The sequence below is a fragment of the Danio rerio genome, chromosome 19, assembly GCF_049306965.1.
Source record: "Danio rerio strain Tuebingen ecotype United States chromosome 19, GRCz12tu, whole genome shotgun sequence".
Lineage (NCBI taxonomy): Eukaryota > Metazoa > Chordata > Actinopteri > Cypriniformes > Danionidae > Danio > Danio rerio.
In genome coordinates this window covers 10,270,864-10,297,075 of record NC_133194.1, presented here as the reverse complement: position 1 = coordinate 10,297,075, position 26,212 = coordinate 10,270,864, and the positions used below count along the sequence as shown (strand labels likewise).

The window sequence follows — 26,212 nt, the reverse complement described above, 5'->3', positions numbered from 1 at the left end:
TTAAATGTATGTTCAATCCACTTAAACGTGTTAACCCAACATGAATAAATTAAGTGAAACCCTGCATATTTCTTTTTTACAAAGCATGTTAGTTTAAAAAGTGAAGATAATAAAAAGTTCAGACTTTATTTGATGGATTATTTATGTTTATTTCACATGTATTGTTTGTATGAAGGCTAAATATAAATAAGGCTAATATTTATTTAATTTTACAGCTTTTTTTATTTCTAAAATATTATACAGTTTTATGGAATGAGGGTTCATAGACTTGGCAAACACATTTCTTAAACTTATGTCTACAATGGGCAATTGGGCATTCTTGGCAGTTACTCTGAGGCTTTTTGAATACTATTTCTATATCGAAATTATGCTGTATTGAAAAATTATTAAATATATCATGATCTATGAATTTTGGCCTTAAAGTCTGATCCTATAATATTGTAATGCAATGAACCAACAAAAATTTTATTAATAAGTTAAAGACCAACTGGTGTATAAAAATATACACACAACTTCATAAAAGATCCTTTCAATTAACTTTGAACAAAAATTGTAATAGGATTTCTGTAATTATTGTCCAAAAAATGTTTTATTGAAGTACCAGCTACAGTATAATGCTTAAAACGTTAACCACCATATAAATAGCAGAACAAAACTAAATTATATACATTTTACTCTTACGCGTGTTTTTTTTTTATCCTAGGCCATTGCTTTAATATGATTTGACAGCCATAAAGCCTGATGTAACAACACAACACATTTAGTTGTTTTTAGTCTTAATGTTATACCAATGACAACATTTTGTATGGCATCGAACATTATCGCTTTATTGTAATTTATCCTACATAAGCTATGTCATATTTTAATGTATTTATAAATGCTGTATTTTAGGTGATGTTATGGTACTATATTTGAGCAGTAATTATTATGTGTTTAAAACCTGTTAACCACTTATAATCCTGTATAGTCATTCAAATTTAATGTTCAACTTATAGGCCAGATTTCACAGAGAAGGTTTAGACTAAGCCAGGATTAGGTCACAGTTCAATTAGGATATTTAAGTAATTGTTATAAATGCACCTTAGCAAAAAAATCTGTACTGGTGTTCCTACAGGGCACTGATATATTTCAAGATCCATCAGTGCATGTTTCTTTCAGTTAAAACTGGTCAGAATTACATTTTAGTCAGGAATTAAGCCTTCATCTGTGAAACTGAGATATTGTTGTGAATGTTGAATGCTTTGAGAGAGAGGTATATTCACTACTTTCTATTTAAGCCCCCTTAAGTGGTTCGGTAACCACTGATAAAGTTCTGGGTTTTCAACACTTTTCAAACTAGCTCAAACAGATTTGTGACAAGTGAAGATTAAATAAATGATGACAAACTTTTCAGTTTTGGGTGATGCTAAGAATATTGCTGAAGTTGAAAAACAATAATATGAAACATGCATGTCAAATTAATTTAGATGCCACATTTATATGTTTCAAAATCTACTCTTAAACTAGGCAAACTGAAGTCATAAACCCGAATCCAAATTCAGAGTTGAGAAGTCAAAATAAAGGATCTTTCAGAAAGTTTATAATTGGACACACTAACAAATGTTTCTACTAGATGAAATTAGTTTCCTGTGGCAAACACTTATACCAAGGCCCAATCCCAATTCTATTTTTGTACCCCGGCCCTACCCCTTGGCCCTTGAAACAAGAGTGTAAATGTTCAAAACCCCTCTAAAACCAGGCTAGTAGACCAGCTAAAACCTGTCAACCATCTTAGGCTAGTTTAAGCTTTTTTTCAGCAGGGTTCTGTAAAGAAAGAAAACATACATGGACTATACATACCAAATGCACACCACACCTCCTAGCATTTAAACTAATTATACAGCCAAAATAAAGACAAACAGACCCGTCAGCTATACAGTCATCGAGTCTGAAAGCTGATAACTTTACTCGAACTCCCTAATAACTAACCAGCGCGCACCACAGTGTCACTGACCCACAGCTACACACAGTATCCCCGGCAACACCGCCAACCACAGCTAAATGCCGCCTGGAGAGCCCCTAAAGCCCGGAAAATGATCAACAGATGACGGCGACACTTTAAGATCGAGGTAAACATATTCTTGCATGCGTTCACAATTGAACAGTGGCAAGTTGACACGTTACTTTGAATATTGGGTCTGAAACCGCATACAAGCACTCCAAAACAACATTAGCACTATTTAATAGACTGTAAACAATGTTGTAAGTTACGTTAATAATCATGGGCTGCTAATGCGATTTTCCCATTCATAATTTGCACATCATACTTCTCTGAAATTATATTATGAAGGAGAAAGTCCAATTATGAAACCAACTTTACCTCAGTCTCTTTATTGAGGTAAAGTTGTTTATATATTCTCACATCCGTTCACTTCGGAACAGTGATATCTTGTGACACGCTACTTTGTGTATTGGATCTGAAACCGCATGTTAGCACTTCAAAACAACATTAGCACTATTTAATTAACTGTGAACAATGTTGCATTTTGAGTCATTGGCTTCTAATATGATTTCTTTATTTAAAATAAGCAAATACTTTTCGGAAATTATATTAAGGAGAAGTCCGTATATAAAACCATTTTTACCTCAGTCTCTTTATTGAGGTAAAGTTGTTTATATATTCTCACATCCGTTCCCATTAAACGGTGATATCTTGTGACAAGTTACTTTGAACATCGAGTCTGAAATCGCATGTTAGCACTTCAAAACAACATTAGCACTATTTAATAGACTGTGAACACTGTTGCGCTTTGATTCTAATATGCTAATATGATTCCAATATTTAAAATGTGCAAAGAATACTTTTCTGAAATTACATTATTGAGGAGAAAGTCGGAATACAAAACCAACTTTATCTCAGTCTCTCCAAACACTTTTCAGAGGCACCATCATCTCTGTAATCTGTAAAGCTCGCGGCCGTGCGATCAGGTGGCTGCATCTCTGCAGGAACCGACACCAGCAACTCGGCGACATGCTAAAAGCTGCACTTTAAATGCCCATTAGTGGTGTATTTTAGGAAGTTGAGCGCTCACCTCCTCATCGCTGGTGCAGAATCCCGCCTCGCGCTGCCGCCTGTGTTTCTCCGCGAGCCCTAACAGCCGCGACAGACACGGATCTTCTCTCAGCGTTGCTCCAACGTCGACGGGCCGCGGCCCTTTTCTGTCTTCAGCCCTCACCCGACCTACATGAGAGCGTTTCTCCGTCCTCTGCAGGCTCCGGGCCGTCCATGGCCGACCTGGGAAACGGCAGCGAACGGTGGCGGTGGTATTCACGGTCGCTACAACAGCCGAGGCTGCTAATCCGCCTCCTGCTGCCGCCATTATTACATACCACAACAACAACTACGGCGCTGAGCTCTCGAGAGGAACAAGATGGAAAGGCGCGAGATAGCGGAGGAAACGAACGGCATTATGGGAGATGGAGTTTTATTTTCTTTTTCAAGCGTCATTCTGTAAATATTTCTCAAGGGAAGACACTAATAGTTATCACCATACATCCCAAATTGATTGAGTACATTAATACTTGTAAAGATTTGCAGTAGTTTAAATTAATTTAAATTATTGTATGCTTATGCAAATGAACGCTCTAGTGATTTGCATATTTCTAACACGAAATAAAATGTGTGAACTTAGAGGAAGGCAGTTTCAAAATGTTGGTTTCTTTTTTTAAGAGTTTCTTATTTTTATCTCCATTATTCAGAAAATACACTGAAAAAGTAGAATAATCACAATTTTTGGATATACAATCTGATTTAAAAACGTATGCATATAGATATGAATAAAACTACGAATGTAAGTGCTGCTGAAGTGGAAATCTATGCAAGAGAAATGTTGTTTTTTTGTGAATATGGCTCTTATAAATAATTTTTGTTAAACCTGTTAATCTCAAAGTTGACAGGTGTGTGTAATTTCGTTTTTGTTTGCTTTTTGCCTTTAAACATAATGTAAATTTGAGTGGAGTATTAGGACTAAGAAGTGTATTTAAACTGTGTGCTAGCCTATACTCATCAGACACTGTAATGACCTGTCTCTATTGTTACCGATGCTGTAACAATAAACTGCTTTGCCTAAAGACTTCAGAGATCTCAGACTTTGTCATTTTTTTAAAAGTTTGACTTAGAGACTTAGAATATTTTGCAGACGAGAATCTTTTTACCACAACAGGGCTAATAATTCTGACTTCAACTATATATATATATATATATATATATATATATATATATATATATATATATATATATATATATATATATATATATATATATATATTGTCAGTGAGGGGTGGGTTTATTAATCTATTTATCTTATATATATATAAAGATAAATAGATTAATAAAGGAAGACCTACCCCTCACTGACAAAGATCCAGAATTTTTCCCATATTACTTGAGCTCATTTGTTCTATCTTGATTGCTGAAAATAGTGAAAATAAAAATAATCCATTAAAAAAGGCTTTACGACCGAATCTTCTGTTGGCTGTTGTGACTTCAGCTAATTAGTTTTGTTAAGTGCAAACAAGTATTTTTCAAACATCCAGCTGAGCAAGAAAAAATACAATCTGACGTAAGTGCTCATCTTTTGCTACTTTATTGTTGTTAAATAGAGAAAACATTTTACTAAACTTTTATTCTAAATCTTGAACCTTATTCTCAAAAAAAAAAAAAATCACCAATAAAAGATGTAAAGCCAGAACAATCGTGAAGCGCTACATATTATTATTATGATTATGTTAGAATTTTTATGGCATTCAAATTGCCAGATTCTGAGAAAAGGCCAGTTTGTTATTTGCATAATAAATGACAATATATGCCACAAATTGTCTGTTTTAATAATGATGTTAATTTGTTAATAATGTTATCTGGTACATCAAAAAGTGTGGTTATGATGACCATTCAACAAGTTAATTCAGCTTAAAATATCATTAAAATGCAGTATTTAAATCTTATAATTAAATAGAAAATTAGGCGTATAACTGTAAAAAGGTCTTCTTTTAAGAAAAGAGAACCACCCCTTTCATCAGGCAATTTCTTTATTTGCGAATTTATTTATTCATTGTTTTATTAATGCAGCAAAATACAGATTTATTTAATCAATATTCATTTATTTGCATATTAATTTATTGCTTTTGCAGGTTTTGTCCGACATTAAGTGGGGATTTTTGTAACAATTCAAATCTGCAGACTATAAATGGATCGATGAGTAAATAAATGGAAATTAAATGTTGCATTTTTTTTTCATTTTCTTACTAGTTGACTGAAAAAAACATTTTATGAAAAAATCTCGCTTGCAGTATCAAAATCTCCCGTTAGAAGTCGCAACAGTCTTATTTTTCGCTTAGAGGACGTTTCTGGCATTTTCCTTTACAGTCTATGCTGGCAACCGATTCATTAAATGCAAATAGTATCTTAAATAAAATAAAAATACATTTTAAGTCAAAGTATTTAAGGTATGTATAAATAAATAAATACATATTGTGTCTGTTTGGGTTTATATTTCAGTTACCCGTAACCTTCGCGTCATTACTACAACCGCCTCGTTAGCGCAGTAGGTAGCGCGTCAGTCTCATAATCTGAAGGTCGTGAGTTCGATCCTCACACGGGGCAGGATAAGGTTTTAACTCTGAGTTTCACAGATTATTGTTGCAAATAAAAGTAATTGCAGGTGAGGTTTATGGATTTATCGATCTAATTGCTACATAATGTCTATGTGCACAGCTATTTGTCGGACTTACCAGAACTATCATAATATAGGTGTAGCATCCTATTTATACATAGAATAGTACATATGATTTATAACCATCAAAGGAACCTAAATGAACACAGCCAAGATCAGCGATTTGAGCATGCACATATTTGTCATTCCAGTGGTTTTCAAAAATAGTTATTAGGTTTAAATTAATGGAATTGTCTGTGAAGTTTTCTAAATATATATATATATATATATATATATATATATATATATATATATATATATATATATATATATATTAATTCCAACTTCTTTACCTTTTGAGTTCTAGAAGAGTGTAATCAAATATTTATATGCAAATATAATTGTGTTCTAACTATTGAGGACTGCATTAAACGTTAAGGCAACTTGCATGAATAATTAAAAAAAAAAAAGCTTAAAGATCTCACAATTTAATTTTTATTGTACTTTGCTGCTTTTATTTAAACACACTGCCAAAGTGCTTTTCTTAAGAGTTTTTGTCTTGTTTCTATTCCAAATTATTTAATACTTTTTAAATCTAGAAGCATTTAATAGGTAAAAAAAATATTGTCTTGTTTTCATAAATACACTACCTGACAAAAGTTTTTTTCTCAAAGTTTCTCTCAAAGTTCTCAAAGTTTTAGGAACAAAAAGTAATAACTTGACTTCTAGTTGATCATTTGGTATCAAAAGTGGCTTAAATAAAAGGCAATGGCATCTAGATTACGCTTATTTTACCAAAAGAAAATATGATCATGCCTTGATATTTATTTAAGACAGTAAGCTCTGACTTTGCTTAGACAAAAGTCATGTCACTTAACAGAAATATTGTCCAGTATAGAATATAAAGTCATGGTGCAGTGGAGAAAGAATGAATATTGTGTATGACTCCCATGAGCTTAGAGGTCTGCATTTATACATCTCAGCAATCACTCAAATAACTTATTAATAAACTCATCTGGAATGGCAAAGAAAGCGTTCTTGCAGGACTCCTAGAGTTCATGAAGGTTTTTTGAATTCATCTTCAATGCCTCCTTCATTTTACCCCAGATATGCTAAAGACTGTTCAGATCGGGTGACTGGGCTGGCCAATTCTGGAACAGCTTGAGCTTCTTTGCTTTCAGGATCTTTGATATGGAGGCTGAAGTATGTGAAGGAGCGCTATCCGGATGAAGAATTTGCCCTCTTCAATGGTTTTTAATGTAATGGGCTGCACAAATGTCTTGATACCTCAGGCTTTTGATGTTGTCATCCACTCAGCAGATCTCTGGCACGCCCCCATACTGAATGTAACCCCAAACCATGATTTTTTTCTTCACCAAACTTGACTGATTTCTCTAAGAATCTTGGGTCCATGCAGGTTTCAAAAGGTCTTCTGCAGTATTTGTGATGATTGGGATGCAGGAAAAAAATCGACCTTCGGACACTTTTCCAAATGATCAGTTAGAAGTCAGGTTACTATTTGTTGGTCTTACAAAAAGAATCAGCAACAAGACTTTTGTCAGGTCGTGTGATGTGTCCAAATGAGGTGAGGTTTTTTTACTTAAAACGATCAAAATAATCTGCCGGCTTGGTAACTTCATATCAAAAACAAGATTATTTTGCTTGTTTTAAGAAACAACCCACTTAATATTGACACATCACTTCTGAAAACAAGACTTTATTTTTGACTTATCCAGAAAATTCTTCTTGGTTTAAGAATTATTAAACATTTTGACTAAAAACAAGACAAAAACTAAAAAAGAAACATTTTTTGCAGTGTATACCAACTCACCTTCATCCAACTATTAGATCTGCAATTTAATGTTCAACACCAACCCAAAATACCACACATGTCCCCCCCAAACCCCCAATTAATGAACATTATTTTTAAACGTCAAGCTCTTTATTTCCACAAATAAGTGTTTATACAGCGTACGATTCTCTAACCAAGAAAAACAGCGTCAACATCAGTATGGGATTTAGCATAATTACATTAACCATAACCATTTACTCGCTGTTTATGAATACATCTGCTCAGTTTTTACTCTTTAATGCATCGCAAGTATATTATTGAGTCTTATCACCATGACAGGACAGACTCTGTTAAAATATTTGACTGTTTTCATTGACTGCTCCTTAATGGATGTAAGAGAAAGAAAAGGTGAATGGGAGCAGTTTACACAGCAGTGAGTAATAGACGAGATTGGTTTGCTTAAATAAATGTACTGTAAAGTGTCAGGGTGAGTGGGCAGTGTGGAGTCTTCAAGCGCGTGCCTGCTGTTTCTGTTGGAAGTCTGCGATTCTGCTCTCCATCAAAGGACGGAAGTGACGAATCAAGCCCTGCCAACCAACAAAAGGCAAGATTGATTAAAAGGCAGCATTCAAGGGTGTCTGAATTATTCAAAGATAATACAATTTACATGGCATCTAATAAATGAAAACACAGGCCACTATATTAGTGATACAGTGGGGAAAATAAGTTTTGAACATGTCATGCTTTTTCCTAGGAATAATATTTCCAAAGAAGCTGTTAAATAAGAATAATAACCATGAAATGACACAAGGAGAAAGTACTGAACTTCTGAAACATATTTAATACTTTATACAAAAGGCCTTTCTGGTGATGACACCTTAAAGACGCCTCTCACATGGAGAATGAAGTCACATGAATTCTACTCGTTTTTCACGGACTTCAACGGTGTGTAAAAATCTTGATGGTTCTTTGGGTCTCGTCTATCAAATCTGAACTTTGTATTTTATTTTATTGGATTCATGTCAGGTGATTGGCTGGGCCATTCCACGGCTTTATTTTCTTTCTCTAAAAGCATTTGAGAGTTTCCTTGGCCGTGTTTGGGATGATTGTCTTGCTGAAATGTCCACCCTGGTTTTATCTTCATCATCCTGATAATGTAGATGCTGGAATGAAGCAGCTGATATTCATTTACAATGATGAAGGACAGAGATTTGCTGAAGAACTACTGAGAGATTTCAGCTCCTGTCTGGGCTTTCATTGCCTTTCTACACCTCCCTTTCTTCATGTGTTCAATACTTTTTCCCAGTGTCATTTCATTTTATTACACATATTTTGTAATCTAATTTGATTTGTTGTCTTTGCATATATGGATGTTTCTTTGGTTGTTAACAACATCTGGGAAAAATTTCAAGTCAATGTCACCTTTTTCTGAGAAAAAACATGATATCTTTAATACTTATTTTCCCAGCTGTACATTCAAATAATGTTAAAATTATGATATTAAAATTAAATATCATTCTGCATGAGTTTAATAGCCAATACGAAAAAAGGCATGATTTAATAAAAAACATATGGGGGGAAAAAAAAGTTTTGTTTTAACAATCGAAAAACTAAACAGAGTAAAACTATTGGTCAAAAACATTTGAATAAAAATCAACTGAAAAAAACTATAAAATAAAAACAAAACTAAACTAAACTAACAAGTAACTGAAATTAAATAATAATTAGCAAAAACAACACTTAAAAATAACTTTTACTGCTTGTTCAAACTACTTAAAATGAGTTGAAATAACACAATTGAAGTTTTTTGGGGACAATTTAATTGTTTCATGTCCAATCCAATTAAATTTGTAAACTTAAAGTTAACTTAATCCATTTGTGTTGGGACAACAAGAGGCAATATGTGGACCACAGCAATTTTAAAAATAATTTATTTATAGTATTCAGAATTAATAAACACTCACTCTGTGGTGTAAAATCTTTATAAAAACACATGAAGGGGCTTTTACAACACATTTTCTTCATTTGCCAAAAAAAAAATCTAGACATTTTAAAGATATTAAATTAATAAAAGTCAAAATTTTTAAGAAGACCATCTTCTTCATGTTAAGTTTTTTTATAACTGTGACAAAAAACAAAAATGTTCTGACTTTCAACGTCTTCAATAAACTTTTCAGCATTCCATGATACTCCAGAAATTCCATGATCTTTAGACATAAAAATAGACATTTGTTTCACCTGAACAGGCCATGCGGCTCCGTCTCCTAAAGCGCAGATGGTGTGTCCCTCAATCTGCTTGCTGATCTCCCAGATCATGTCGATCTCTGCTGACCGCGCATCACCTTTCACAAAGCGCCACATCATCTTGTTCATCCAGTCCACTCCTGAGAGCCACACCACACAAACACTGACATGTAGCAGATCGTGCATATAAACAAATGTATTCATATATGGTTGAAGTCAAAATGATTCGCCCTCCTGTGTTTTTTTGTTTTTTTTCTTAAAATATTTCCCAAATGATGTTCAACAGAGCAAGGAAATTTTCACAATATGTCTTATAATATTTTTTCTTCTGGAAAAAGACCTATTTGTTTTATTTCAGCTAAAAATAAAGCAGTTTTAATTTTTTTTATTCATTTTAAGGTCTATATTATTAGCCCTCTTAAGCAATATATATATTTTGATAGTCTACAGAACAAACCATCATTATACAATAACTTGCCGAATTACCCTAATTAACCTAGTTAAGCTTTTACATTTCACTTTAAGCTGAATACTAGTATCTTGAAAAATATTTAGTAAAATATTATTTACTGTCATCATGGCAAAGATAAAAGAAATCAGTTATTAGAAATGAGTTATTAAAACTATTATGATTAGAAATGTGCTGAAAAATCTTTCAGTTTAACAGAAATTGGAGAAAAAAATATGGGGGGGGGGGGTGTAATAATTCAGGAGGGCTAATAATTCTGTCTTCAAATGTAAATGTTGATTTATTTTCACCCTCTCTGCAAGGAGTGCACTGCCCGCAGCTCTCATGCTTGTAGAACTCAATCAAACGGGCGATAGCTCGGATAACGTCAGTCTGTGAAGTAGAAAAAAAAACATGAAATGATCACATATTCAATTTATCAGATGTATTATTGATAAAAACAGCAAAATATTATATTCTTAATCTAGCAGAGATTAAAACTTAGCCTGACGTCCATTTAGCAAGCACTTTGTTAGTACGTTATTCTGCATCAGTAGCTACGTTTGCGAAAAACTCCGAAACTGGAATAGCAATGGTGCATACATTTTTCACACATTTTTTTCTTATCAGATTGAAAGTCTATCCTACTCAGTTGTGCACATTTTATGCACATTTTAAAAGCATTTTATGCTCATTTTCATAATTTATGCACATCTTGGCATTTCCACTAACCATTTTTATGTGAAATCTCCATAATAAGTATAAAAATAAGTGGATGGAAACAGCTAAATCATTTAGTTTAACTAAATCTACTTCAGTTTTTATCAAGGAAGTTGAAAAAAAATTCAAATTCAATTTTATAACATTGGAAAACATGTATGACAGAAAATGACATCATAAAGGTAAAAATGATCATATAGGCTGGTGTTACTAACGCCACTGATTTGTTTTTTTTCTATGATACATTTTTTGAAAATTACAAATTTTTACCATACATTGAAAAATGATTTCAATAATGTTGTATACTAATGTTAAGTATAACCGGCGGAGATGCATTAACAGTTTCACACGTGGGATATCTTTAGATATATGTGCGTTCACCGAATTTTTATACTAAATGCTGTGATTTAAGCAGTGTTGCGTAAACTACTTTTAAAAAAGTAATCGAATACAAATTACAGATGACTACTGGAAAATTGTAATCTGATTACATTACTAATTAGTTAATGTAAAAAGTAATCAGATTATTAAATTTTCTTTGAAGTTTCTTTTAAAACACAAAAATACACCTACAAAAAACTAAATAAACTGCAGCTCTTTCAGTGATTTAATTTTCACCGAGAAACATTACAATGAGTTGATCAAAGCAGCTTGACATATTCAAAAGACTTAAAGAGTTCGCCCAAAACTTAAAATTCTCTCATCATTCACTTGTTCCAAACCTGTTTGTCTTTTGGTTTTTGAACACAAAAGAAGACATTTAGAAGAAAACTATATACATGTAACCATTGACATCCATAGTATGCAAAAGCACCTCAATGTTTGAGTGTTCCGTGTTTGTTTGAGGTAACTAGGTACCCAAAATGTGTATATTCCACTGAAGCTGATTGGTCAGTTATTGTCACGCGATTCGCGGTTTTCAACTGGGTGTGCCTGGGAAATGCGAGCGCGCACAATATGCGTGTGGACACAAAAGACGTGATATGTGAACAACCCCATAAGCCGCTACGCTTCTTCTCACATTTAGAAGATTCCTTCTCTTTCGATCCAGCACAAAAACCCAATTTAGCCTGTATAGGCTGAGTTGGGGCAGCGTGTTTTTGGGTGCCGGTGTCCTTCTTGGCGATGAGTATTGTCGTAGAATGCTTTCTGTTCAAGTGTTTGAACAAGTTGCTGGTCGAAAGTTAAAAGCTCTTTAGACTGCATTTCAGAACAATATTTTTGTTGTTACGCTCAATGAAATCAAAGTAATGTCTGTATTTACACTTGATAAGCAGGTACAGTATTTCAGTTCTCCAGTATTTTAAAAGCGCATACATATTAACTGCCATTGCAGCAAAAAATGTGTTTTAAAAAAAGCCTTTTTTCTTCTAAAAACTATATATTTAACGTAAGTAACACAATTACATTGACTTTAGTAACTGTAATCAAATTACACAATTTAAAATGCAATTTGTTACATTATTGCTTACATTACTGATTACATTATTTCTCAAAAATGTAATTAGAATACTGGAAAACGTTACTGTGAAATGTGTTACACCCAACTCTGGATTTTAATCTATCATCTGCAGCTCAGTTTGTTTGTTTAAAGCACCACATATAGGCACATATTTAGAAAAAAATAACACCCTAAATACAACCAATAAACATTAAATATACTGACCAATAAAATATTCTGTCTGTGCATCTCAATACAAATTCTAAAGAAAAGTAAAACTGAAAAGTTTGTCTTAAACAAAAGCGCAAGTGTGTTATTTTACAAATGAACTCACTGATTTATCCATGACAATAAGTGCTGCAGTGCCGAGACCAGTCTGAGCCTGAATGAGGGCATCGAAATCCATGAGAACGGTGTCACACACGTGTTGTGGGATGAGTGGTGTGGACGATCCTCCAGGAATGACACACAGGAGATTATCCCAACCACCCCGGACACCACCTACAGGAAAACCATCAGTTATGGCTCCATAATCACCTCAGGAATAACCATTTCCATGTCAAATTCATATTTGATTTGTCACATACACAGTATGATATGCAGTGAAATGCTTACACAACCACTCGAGACCTTAAACATAATAACAAAAATAATAATAACAATCTAAATTATGTAGAAATAAAAGTTATGCAGTTTAAAATAAAAGCTAACTTTAGAAAACTTTAGAAGTGTTTTTTTAACAAAGTGCATAAGAGAGGAAGGGGTGTATCCTATAGGTGGTATACCACTAGCGGCTGGCCTGAGGTGTACCTGCATGTCTTTCGATAAGCTCTTTAAGGGGAATGGACATCTCTTCTTCCACTGTACAGGGGTTGTTAACGTGGCCTGAAATGTTGAAGAGCTTGGTGCCGGAGTTTCTTTCTCGGCCGAAACCTGCAAACCATGTGCCACCGCGACGGCAGATGGTTGGTGCCACCGCTACGGTCTCAACATTAGCAACAGTCGTGGGACAGCCAAACACGCCTGCAACAAGAACATGTCATATTAATAACTAATCTAATAAATAAAATACACTTTTATCTAATAACGTTTATCTTTGCTGTGTTGTATTTATATAGGTTTGTAATTTATTAGAATTTATGCAATCACACTGCACAGAAAAAGTCTTGATCATCCCAACCTATCTAATTGAATAAAATGTTTCTAAATAGAGCTATTCAACTAATCTGGTGGAATTATATTTGTATCGCAATATATAAAATCGCAGAAAAACAAAATATTGCAATGTCGGATATTTCCACTATAGTGCAGTACTATATTACAGTTTAATTATCTCATTTATTTCGGGGCAATTATAAAAGAAAATGCACAAAATAACAATACAGCAAAATGACAACAAATTTATAAGTGACTTGTACAAAATAAACAACCAAATAACACTAAAAACATCAAACATAAAAATGAAACAATCAACATATAAAATGATCACATATCTAATAAAAAAAGATCACCTGAAAAATAAACTAAATGTAATTTATAAAGTCATTAATATACATTTCCATTTAAAAAAATATTGATCAAACCCATTAAATACGCACACACACACACACACACACACACACACACACACACACACGCGCACACGCACACACACACACACGTGTTCCCAATAATAATAATAATAATAATAAAATGATGCAATCTTGCTTTTGGTTTAGAATCGATACTGGCTTTGCTCTATCTCCCACCAGAAGGGAGATGAATAATTAATAGTAATGATAATAATAACAACAATAATAATTAAGAAAAATAAAAACACCTGGTTTTAATCAGAAAATAAGACGAGACTTCACTAATTTAGCTTTGTTTTGTAATTTATTGCCTTTTGGACTTAACGACTACTTTTCCCTTTTTTACTTAATTTGCATACTATTAATTTTGGAGAATTGGTTTCAACCAGTATCAAAAATGGTATCAAATATTAATATTTTTCAAAGTATCGTATTGAAGTTGGAAATTCCAGCATAGCAAAAACACTACATTAAAAGGACATATACAAACATGATGACATAAAACTTAAAACTATTTATAACAGATCAATTATGCTGAAAAAAACTACTATAGATAAAGACCTTAATATGAATAAAAAAAATAAAAAAAAAACAATAAATACTCCACAGTTATTTTTCCCACTTTATACTCAATTTGCTTCTTTTAATGTTGCGGAATTTGTTCCCCATAGTTTAAAATAAAGAAAAAAATAAAATAAAATTCCTTTAAACACTCCACAGTTATTTTTTCCCCTTTTTACTTCATTTGCTTCCTTTATTGTTGCAGCATTTGTTGCCCACGGTATCAAAAACGATATCGAATATATATAGTTTTCAAGGTATCGCACAGAAGTTGGAAATTTTAGTATCATGACAACAATACATCACAAGGACCTATACAAATATGAAGACATTAAACTTTAAACTATTTATAGCAGGTCAATTATGAGAAAAAAATATATAACATACATAAATAAATGATCAAAATCCAATAAATACTTCACACACAAGTAAAAGATCTCCTAAATAAACAAACCCAAAATTAAAAAAATAAAATAAAAACAGCAGGTTAAAGTTATTTATTTAAAATGAAATAAAACTGCATCTTAACTATGTTAATTTATAATAACTTTGATTTGGTTGTACCGTCAACTTAATTTTATTGTTATGCAATAATGTGCACCTTCTGTAAAGCTGCTTTGAAACGATAATTAATGTAAAAAGTGCTAAACAAATAAACTTGAATTGAATATAGCGGTTATTGACTGACCCACATCAGCAGGGAAAGGGGGTTTGAGACGAGGTTTTCCCTGTTTCCCCTCGATGGACTCGATCAGAGCCGTCTCCTCGCCACAAATGTAAGCTCCTGCTCCACGCATCACGAACACATCAAAATCATAACCAGAGCCGCATGCGTTTTTACCGATCAGACCGGCAGCATAAGCCTCATTAATGGCCACCTGAGAGGAACACACAAAACCACATGAGCTCAATACAAATCAACTACAGTGTAGAACAATGGTCTCAAACTCGATTCCTGGAGGGCCACAGCTCTGCACAGTTTAGCTCCAACCACTTCCAACTCTCACATGCCTAATAGTCTCTTGTAGTCTTGAACACCTTGATTAGTTAAATCAGCTGTGTGTGATTAGCGTTAGAGCAAAACTGAGCAGAGCTGCGGCTGTCCAGGGATCCAGTTTAAGACTTATGGTGTAGCACATTCAGCCACATTTATATAAGAATTACACTGGAGAATTGACTCAAAATTAACTGCAATAATGGTTTACAACAATAAGTAAAATATCCCATTTTTATTTTCTCAGGCAACACATAGTGAATACATTTTCATTTTTGAGTGAACTATCTCTTTGATAAGCATTGCTTAAAATAATTGGACGTGGCAGCATTTCAAGTCTTCAAAAGAACAAAAAATACTGGGCAGCATAAATGAGTAGAGCCTGATAGCATCAAATTTAACACTATTTATAACTGTTTAATTCCCAGAGATGGGTTGCAGCTGGAAGGGCATCCGCTGCGTAAAAACTTGCTGGATAAGTTGGCGGTTCATTTCGCTGTGGCAACCCTGGATTAATAAAGGGACTAAGCCGACAAGAAAATGAATGAATGAATGAATATAACTGTTTAAATACCATTATGAATGAAATTTCTGATTTATACAGAGCCAAATACTAAGGATTTTCTGATTACATGGTTGGCCCAATGATTTTGACTTGCCTCATCAAAACAGCTTTAATTTGGTTATTTAAGACATATTTTTAATGTGAAATCTAGTTTAAATATTTACAATTTAAAAAATATAATAGACTACATTTATGTACAACGGTCTGTCTAAAACAGTGGTTCTCAAACTGTGGTACGTGTACCACTATTGGTACGCAGGGTTCCTTTTAGTGGTACGCGGAGGAATGAAATATGTCATGTACATGCTACACACGTTTCAAAATTTACCAAAAATGATGCATATAATATGCCATAAATGACATATAGCCTATATTTCTGAGGTAATCTGCCATGTTTTTTTTAACTGTGCAGAGCTGTAGCTGCTTTACTGGGCCTACTACGCTACTGTATTTCAATGCTGCTCATTTTGGTGGTACTTGGAGAGACAATGTTTTTCTGAGGTGATACTTGATGAAAAAAGTTTGAGAACCACTGGTCTAAAATACATGGGGAACTTTTAAACAAATGTTATTATAGGGAAGATAATCACACCATATTTGTAAATAGAGTTAACTATTTCACTTTTGTTAAAAGTTTTATCGAGGTAACTTTACATAGACAGAGGAAGTTAAGACCTATTTAAAATGATTTAAGCCCTACAACACAACATTTCAGTAAATTCAACATTTTTTAAGGCCTTTTTCGATATTAATTAAGAGTTTTTAAGACCTCATGGACACACTGAATACATTTCTCGGAGACAGATTTGTCTTTCTTTTAAATGAATACTTCCTTTTGGAATCTATTGGTTCAACATTAGATTAGTCAATATCAAAATGTAAGCCATTTCAAAATAATTAATGGTGGTGATGCAATAATGAGCAGAAAACAGAAACAAGAAGGACACAAATATCGGAGGTTTGGCTGAATTTATTGTAGGGTCTTGCTGTTTTTGTAACACCAGCATTTAATTCATTAAGAATCCACAATATTTGGACAACTTTAACAATATCGGCCTATAAATGCCATTTTTAATGTTATCGTCACTCCAATAACAAATTAGGCCGATATCTTTAAGTAATAAATAATTTAAAGTATTTTTCTACTGGTTGAACCACTTCAAGCGCTTTCTGCCCACCACTGCTTTAGTGTTTTACTGATTATTTTATTTTGGTTAATGTGTTATTCCTTTATTAATGTTTTTTTAAGTCGGCCATAGATATGAATAGATGATTAATAAATTTCAAACATCAGTTCAAACATTACTGAGCTTCTAAAATAAAATCAGTTGTTTACCTCATGTGTTTGCAATGATGCAGAAAAATCGAAAAATATAATATACTTATCGGCCGATATATCGGCTCTCAGCCTTCGATGTCGGCTATCTGTCACAATTTAAAAGCATTATTTTTCTTATTTCGAATATCTGAAGTAAATATTTTAATGAATGTACATGTTTAATAAAACTGTCATAAAGGATGCAGCAATACTCATGGTACTGAAGATGAAAATAAATGAATAAATAAATGAAGATCTTATTTTCTTCTGGGCTCGTTTTCAGCCTCCTGACCTGCAGGTTGGAGGACTCATTGTAAAACTCTCCGCGGATGTAGATGTAGGCAGCTCGAGCGCCCATGGCCCTGCCGGCGACCAGACAGCCCTCGATTAGCTTGTGCGGATCATTACGCATGATCTCTCTGTCCTTACAGGTCCCAGGCTCTCCTTCGTCAGCATTCACCACCAGATATTTAGGCCTGAGAGGAAACAGAGGATTAGCGGTGGCTAAGCTTTCACATCTGCCCATTGACCTTATTCTTCAGTGCGGAAGTGTGCTTGATTTTGCGATTGTTTAATTCAGTTGCCTATGGGAGAAATGACTAGGAATGATAAACGGCAGAAAACAGTCAAACTACTCGCTCTACAAACAAGAGTGTTCATGACTTCTACATAAAAAGAAGAGTAATAAAATAAGAAAATACCAGTTTGCAACATCAAGCAGCATAATGAGCTGTATTTAATGTGTAAAAAGCAATGTAAGTGAATTAGACCAGAAATCTCATGCCAAAAAGAGTAAGGTTACTAAAGGGCCATGCCATATGTATGTCACAATACTGGAATTCCTAGCCAATTAATTCTAAATGGGGTATATGCCGAAGCATGCTAATAGGACTTTTAATTTGCCAGTAACCTGGGTTAACCGCTTCCGGCGAATTGAATGCGGATGCAAAATCCGGTGCGTTTAAGGTCTGTTTTCTTTAAAAATCAGCAATCTCCACTAGCTGAGTGATATCCGACTTAAAGTGGGTCTCAGATTGTACAAAAAGCACTGCATTAAATTACATTTCCCCCGCCATATCTTTGTAATATGAGCATTTATTTTACCCCAGTATATTCAATGGAGCTTCTTCGTTAGCCTGCCGATTCTGACGGGCGCGTGCGAGTAAACGGCTTTTTGTCTCGTTTTACGCTTGAGCAACCAAATAAATGCTACAGTTTATTTAACTGAATGTATTTGAATGACATTACAACATCGATGCTGTAAAAGGAACTGTATAAAATGAAAAAAAGTTCACAATAACAGGTCACCGGAAGTGTATCAGCATGGGAACAGCACTAGCTCGGCATATACCCTATACCATGTTTGATAATTGAAATCCAGAGCATTCTTGAAATTAATTAATGCCACAGCACAGAATTCAGTTAACAGTCAGTGCAATAACCCACGATTACTGACTTCTCAATTGAGTCTTGAATTTGATCTTTAATCTGATACACAATATGGACACTTTTGACAGCCCTGGTATGAACCTGAACTGTTAATTGTTGAGTTGTGGAGCTGGAAACGCACCTGCCATCACTGGGCTTGTTCATGAAGCTCCACTTCATCCCTGTTGGGAATCCAGCACCACCTCGGCCCCGCAGCCCGGAGGTCTTAATCTCATTCAGGATCCAGTCCACTCCTTTATCCAGAATCTCCTTGGTCTTGTACCAGTCGCCTCTCCTCAGGGCACCCTTCAGCCTGAAATACAGCGGTCAAAAAAAACTAAATTTGATTCCAATTCAAATTATTGAAATCTTCTGGCTGACAAATTCATGAAACCTGTGGTTTGAAGGATATATTTAATAATTAAAACAATAATATATATATTTACACATGCAGGGCTTGACATTACCACCCGCCAACCCACTAAATGCGGTTATATTTCAGCTGTAACTGCACAGACACTCCCACTAGCCACTTTGGCTGGTTGAAAATAAAAGTTGAAATTGCCAGAGCTGTAAAACATCTATTCATTCCTCTGGTGGCAAAAGAGATTTCTGTTTTCTAAACTGATATTAATAAACAGTTATTAATAATTGAGCAGAAAATCAGCAGATTACAACAATTTATGAAGGACCAGGTGAAACTGAAAACTGGATGAATAGATGTCACTTGAATAAATTAAGCAAAAAAACAACCACATAAGTCACTCATTTATATAAATAAATCTTGTAGACACCATCTAGAAAAAGAGAAGAGTCTATAATTTATCTAATGTTTAAAAGAATTAGAAAAAACCCAAATATAGAACTTTAAAAAGCCCTCAGTTCTACATACAATTCATAATACAGTATAACATATTCTACCTCCAGTCATGGCGTCCATACAGGTTAGTGAATATTCTGTCCTGGTCAGCAAGAGGCCCAAACTTGGTCTTCTTGGGTGTTTCCTACATGACACACACACAAACACACACACTGATTATAGCTGTGCACTGATGATCAGTAATCCAGCGAGTGGATGAGAGTGCTTCACCTGTTGAGCTGTGCTGCTGTAGCGGAGCAGAGTCCTGCATTGTGGAGCAGAGTTGGAGGACACAGAGGTGCGAGAGGCTCCAGCTACAGCCACTGCCACAGGAGCACGAGACGCCCCGCTGCTCAGAACCCGGCTAAGAGCTGGAGAGCCGAGACACGACAACATCCTTATCTGGAAGACATGGATGAAACAGAACAGTGAGCAATATACTGTCAGTTTGGCGTTATAATCAAGAAGCTTTGCTGCTGTACCATGGCTGCAGCAGGCACAACAATATTACACAACACCTGAATATAATGCCCAGCAAGGTAACTACTAGGCAACAGTGCTGCGTAACATCATTGCACCTGCTGCAGCCATGGTACAGCAGGAAATATCCTCAATATTACGCCAGAAAAAAAGTAGAGTCAGAGACACATGAGCCTAGAAAAAAACGAAACTTTTCATTTTCTGTCTGACTTTGTTACATTTTCTGTTACACGTCACTACAGTAGAGTCAAGCTTTAAATAGCATAGATTTGTTTTGTTTTGTTTTTTGTTTGTTTTGTTTTTTTTTGAGCAAGATGCTAATGGTCTAATATGATTCAGTGTTTTATGCTAAGATAAGCTAAGCTAAGCTGAAAGTGCCCTTGTTAGACCCGAAGATCAGCTAACTGCATTTAAAAATGGTAAAACTCAACAGTTTAATTCTAGGAGACTTATAAAACAAACATTTTCCAAAAAGGCAGAGTTTTTTTTTTTGGAGAGCAGCTCCTGCCCTTATTGCTTACAATTTTATTATTAACAAAAAAATATTTTAAAATGTTTTCGTTAATGTAAAAAATCTAATGAAGCTGAAACAAAAACTAAGAAAAATCTTCAATGGAAACAGTAAATGTAGATTTGTAATCTAACTGTAATAAAATGCAAAAAAAAAATAAAGATATAAAATAAGAATAAAGGTAATAGTTATGAAACAAATTAGGAAAATTAGAAATGCTTATTTAGCATCTTTTTGGCATCTATATATATGTGTGTGTGTGTATATTTATATATAATTATATATAAATAATTGTTAACAGCGTATTTTTATTTAGCATAAAAGGTCAAAAATTAGTAAATGATAAACAAACCAAATTATTAATGATTATAAGCTACTTACAGTTACAGTTATTAAAAGTTAATTATTAACCAGATAAGCAAATTAAAAACATAAACCAAATTTATTTAGCAGAAATGACAACTGGTCAAAATAAGTAAATGTTTTATTCGTCACAAATGAGAGTCTGTGTTTTTCCAATAAATATCGCCGTATTAACTCTTCTGGTTAAAACATTTAACGTTAAATTGTGTTGTCTAGAAATGTATATAAGAAAACATGGCATCTTAGTGTTATTTTGACAAACTGTCATTATGTGCTCTAAAATGACATTTTTTAAAATTATAAATTATAATAGAAATTTCATTATTTCGCAGAACAATTTCTTTAAGTCAAACACAAGTGTGCCGCAAGCCTGCGTTTGAGTGAAGGTCTCGGCCGTTAGATCGCCCCCTGGGGGCTGGCTGCAGTACAAGTCATAAAGCCCGCCTCCTCCGTGTTAATGAAGGAGACTTGAGCCCAAATAAAAAAATTAATTACACTTGCAATAAAATGTCCCGAAAGATGGTTCTGGTCGATTAAGGCACTGATTATTGTGCTGAAATAGGTGCAGATCCTCATTTTTGTAAACAGTTTGTTTTTAGCAGTAATTTAATGCTGGGCGTGTCATCGTGATTGACAGCTGTGATTGACAGTTTCTCAAAGCGCGGCGTCTGAGCTTCGGCAGAAGACTGAAGTGTTATTACTCGATTTCTGTGATATTTTACTATGACAAATGAGTTCAGCAGTAAACTACAGTTTCTGACATACATGATCTGGTGGAACACTGTTTATTCGCTAAGGTCAGAGCTTTTTTCGGGCTTTATTAGTTTGCTAATACACGCCTAGCCACCCAGATAGCAAAATACACTGGGGCCAGTTCTTGCCTGCCGGAGACTTACCCCTCAGACTGACTACCTCTGCTGGACCTACTCCGGATGCCTGGACTCACTGCCCGATTCAAGCCTGAGTCAATTGAGCCAGATGCGGCGGCCGAGCGAGCAGGCGCTGCCGCATGCGAGCCGGAATCAGCCCGCGACGCCGCGACTAGGTTATGCGCTGATGCCCGGAGCTGGCGCGATTGAATCTTCATTATATAAAACCCTCACATTTGATAACGTTATTACACCCATTTTTGTTGATATAACAACAAACGCATGCTACTATGTGAACGCAAAGTGTATCACTGAGTTTAACCTTTGAATAAAGATGCAAACAGCATAGCAATTATTTAAATAAAGGACAAAATAAATAACAATAAACCTGTATCGATTGCACAAGTATTAAATAATAATAATAAATACGAAAATGACAATAAAACTGCACAATAAAATAAACCCATTTAAGTACGGGGTATACAGGAGATCGTTAGCAGTAATTCTCTTTGTGTTTAAATAATAATCTCCACTTTGATCTCCTGTAAGGTTATTTGAACTTGCTTTAGGACGTCTCTGCATTTTAAGTTTTGGCATGTTATTAAGTGATCTACTTAATTTCCTGTTATAAATCATTATAAGGTTCTTGAAATCGAATCTTATATAACCTAATAGAGCTGTAAATGTTAGATATTATTTATTTACATCATTTACTGTTGGCGTTTTATTTGAACACTCCAGCTAACATTAAAATGAATGTAAATTCCTCGTTGCTAGATATAATGAAGGCATCGAATAAACCAAATGAAAACGGAGGCAAAAAAATTAAATAAACAATTCAAGCGAAAATGAATAAACAATATACTAGTGATGTTGCAGCAGATAGACGTTGTATTAATAGTGCAAAGTTTTTTTGCACAAATTGACAAATTGCAGGGTTGGGATGTGTAAATATCCTGTTGATATTTAGTAATCTTGCTGTATTTATCTTCTAAACGCACGATTGTTCCCGCATGGTAAATCGTTATGGTGTGTAGGCTATATTTTGGGTTCTGTTGATGGCTAATTAAAAATAAAAACCTTTCTAAAAATGTATGTGTTGTTTATATGTTATTGTTCATATTTTACAAGTGTTATTTCTACCCCTATGAAGATAACAAATACCAACAACAAATATAACAATAAGAGAATATATTATTTGTGCTCATATTCAGGCTAGAGTGTATAAAAGATCGTTTATTTCTGCAGTCCACCATGTATTGCTTTTATTAAAGTTTAACAGCTTACATCACACCGTTTTTAAACCGTATATTATTGTGTTTTTTTAATGTAAGTGCTTCTATTTACATCAGTGAGCGTTTGTTATAGTGCAGACACCGGCAGTCGAGTGAGAAGTTCGGGGGGCGTGGTTGATTTTACATAAAGCGTTTGGTTGGAAGCTCGACTCCGCTCATTATCGCGGCTCCTCCTCTGGCTCCATCAGACAGTCCTTCTGCGCATGTCTGGCTCCAATTTCAGCAGTCTTTTGCGACAGTTTGTGCCCGTCAAGCAGGCGTTTTGCCCTCAAGGCGTTCAATGGCAAAAGGGGCTGTCGCGTCGTCCATATTTTTTACAGTCATTGGTCAAACATAACATACTAAAAAGTGATTACTTTGGGTACTTTGGGTACTGTGGGTCGCTTTACACATAGACAAAAAGAGAAGATGTCAAATATCTAGACAATAAATATAATAATTACTTCACAACAAACCTTTTTGGATTCCAGAATTATAACAATCAATAAATAAAAAATAAACAATCAAAACGTCAACAAATGTCATGAAGTGAACAGTTACCTAACGTACTCATCACAACAAATAACGTTACCCAACACAATAATTGAGCTCAGCAGCGGCGTAAACACAATAAACACACAACATAAGAGTTCAAACAATTAAATTCAGTTAAAGATTATTGCATAAACAAATTACGTGTAACTCCTTCAACCAAATACAAGTTTACTCGCTAAAATGGACTCGTCCCGCAGTGACCTCCATATTCACACTCATGACATTTAAGAGATTGCTGCATTGCAGAATGTTTACTTTATTATCCTCCTTGACATATCACACTAATTATTGTCAAGCTATAGGAACAATATGTCGAAATATTAAAAGAGAAATATGAGAAAGAGCTCAACCGCTGCTTACCTTCGTGATCTCCCTGGATCAGCGTTATAAAAATGACAGCGGAAGAAATATAGTGACCGACCCGGATGTAATAACAGCGGCGGCCTGTTTGAGCGTGGAGGCGCTGTCTCTCAGGATAAAAAAATAAATAAAAATTTATTCACATACATACACACACATCATTTTTTTGTATGGTTTGTTACAAATCATCAACTGAATTATACATGTCTGTTAGAATAAAGCCAAGTAAATCAGCCATGTAATAAACATGAAAATACTTTTAGACTTTCTCAGTTTTTGTGAATTACACTTGTCTAGTACAAATATGTGGTTTTGTTTAATAATTGCAGTGCATTTCTTTAATTATTCACTCAAAAAATCTTAATTCGAGCATAAGACTATTTAGAAAAAAGACATTTATGTCATAAAACAGTATAGCAGTTTGGAGATTAAAAGAATAGCTGATTTTCATGTTAAATAAAGATAGAAAATATTACCTCAGATGAAATGTGGGCTATTGTTTCTATGGTTAAACATGCTAGCCTATTTGGAAATGTCCAAACACAGCAGGCACACAACATCCTAAGACAGGTTAGATTTAAGTCGTGACGCCACAATGCTGAAAAAAAGCTTAAACCAGCCTAGGCTGGTTGGCTGATTTTAGCTGGTCGACCATCCTGGTTTTAGAAAGGTTTTGGCCATTTCAAACTAGTTTTCAGCCATTTCCAGGCAGGGAAATGACCAGCTAAATTCAGCTTGACTAGCCTGGTTTGAGCTGGACATAGCTGGTTTTGCCTGGGCTCCCAGCCTGGCTAGGCTAGTCAAGCTGGTTTTAGCTGGTCATCTCCCAGCCTGACCAGATGAGACCAGGCTGGAAATGGCTGGAAACCAGCCTGGAAATGGCCAAAACCCCTCTAAAACCAGTCTGGTTGACTAGCTAAAACTATGGTCAGTCAGCGTCTAAGGACAACGCTATGATGATGTCAAATAATGTTGATATTGGGTTGATCTTAAAGGTTGCTGGACATAAAGCTCCCCTTAATTATATTTATATATATATATATATATATATATATATATATATATATATATATATATATATATATATATATATATATATATATATATAAAATAAAAAATATTAATTAATTAATAACAGTATTATTGTTATTATACAATTATTATTCTAAATAAATGACAGAAATTAATCCTAAATGTGACTAGAAAACTATTTAAAAATCTAAAGACACAACTTAGACCCGACTCATGGGCGAGAATTAGGTTTAAGTCTAAACACCCTGACTCATCATTCCACTTTTTTGCTTCATACGAAAAAAGTATCATGATCCATGCTTTGTCTAAATAAGATCACCATCATATTATTTAAACTTGTTTTGTCGACTTGCAAAACTCACTGTGTGCCGACACCTTTGCATAAAAGACTGTTATGACGGTTTCACAACGCATAAGCAGCAAGGTTATTTTTTTGACGTGCATGTTCACAACCGGGAGCAGAGCAGAGCGTCAAGCAGGAGTGGTGCGTGAGGCGCATGGGTAGGTTTTTTTCCGTTTGCTTTTTGATTAAACTATTGCTTTCATTAGTGTTAGTTCGGTTGCACATAGAGAATAATGTCTTTATTCTGGGATTACCACTCTTAATAAATACTTTTGCATATAAAGTAAATAGTATCGCAAAGCATTTACTGGGGCACTGGCAGTTTTAACTGGGGCCCTTGCCCCAGTAAATGCGGTCTAGCGACGCCCCTGGGTTGAACGTTGAACAGCCTGATGTTGGCTTCTGATGTCAACCCAATTTTTATTTAAAAACAAAATGCAATGTCCCCATGACGTTGGGATACAACTTCAATTTGACGTCATGTTGATGTCCTGTGCTTGCTGGGAACCATTAATACCTGATACTATGTTTTTCTAATAATATTATTCCTTTGGAGCCCGTCTAGTGAAGTCATATATAATTCACCATTTTATTTCATATTATATGAAAACTATTTTGCATAAATGTAATAACAATTCCTTGAAAGTAATCATCACATATTGTGCAGGTGAACAGATGTACTTTGATAATTTAGTGATGTGAAAACATTCAATTAAATGGACATTTACTGTAGGCTTATATTCAGAATTAAACTTGTTCATCAACAGCAGTTATAAATCAGCTCCAGGTTTCAC

At 34.4% G+C, this 26,212-nt stretch overlaps 2 protein-coding genes and 1 non-coding gene across 10 annotated transcripts in view; 1 reads left to right on the top strand and 2 right to left on the bottom strand.

Annotated features, from left to right (window-relative positions):
- Nucleotides 1-3,387, bottom strand: part of kmt2ba (lysine (K)-specific methyltransferase 2Ba) — a 42,553-nt gene extending 39,166 nt beyond the window's left edge. For all 8 annotated transcript variants that reach the window (XM_073931486.1, XM_684255.10, XM_068215240.1 and 5 more), the window contains exon 1: nt 3,072-3,387. In XM_073931486.1, coding sequence (XP_073787587.1) covers nt 3,072-3,359 — 288 coding nt within the window. In that variant the 5' untranslated portion in view covers nt 3,360-3,387. The remainder of the gene's footprint in view (nt 1-3,071) is intronic.
- A 2,181-nt stretch (nt 3,388-5,568) lies between these two features.
- Nucleotides 5,569-5,641, top strand: trnam-cau (transfer RNA methionine (anticodon CAU)). Its single transcript has one exon. It is a non-coding gene; the product is annotated as a tRNA-Met (tRNA).
- A 1,969-nt stretch (nt 5,642-7,610) lies between these two features.
- Nucleotides 7,611-24,066, bottom strand: ndufv1 (NADH:ubiquinone oxidoreductase core subunit V1). Its single transcript, NM_001003747.1, is given in 11 exon segments — nt 7,611-8,069; nt 9,721-9,866; nt 10,486-10,567; nt 12,670-12,836; nt 13,146-13,358; nt 15,156-15,345; nt 17,637-17,820; nt 18,915-19,085; nt 19,694-19,776; nt 19,863-20,033; nt 24,044-24,066. Coding segments are annotated over 10 exon segments (1,479 nt in total). The 5' UTR covers nt 20,028-20,033; nt 24,044-24,066; the 3' UTR covers nt 7,611-7,991.
- Between the last annotated feature and the right edge of the window lie 2,146 nt (nt 24,067-26,212).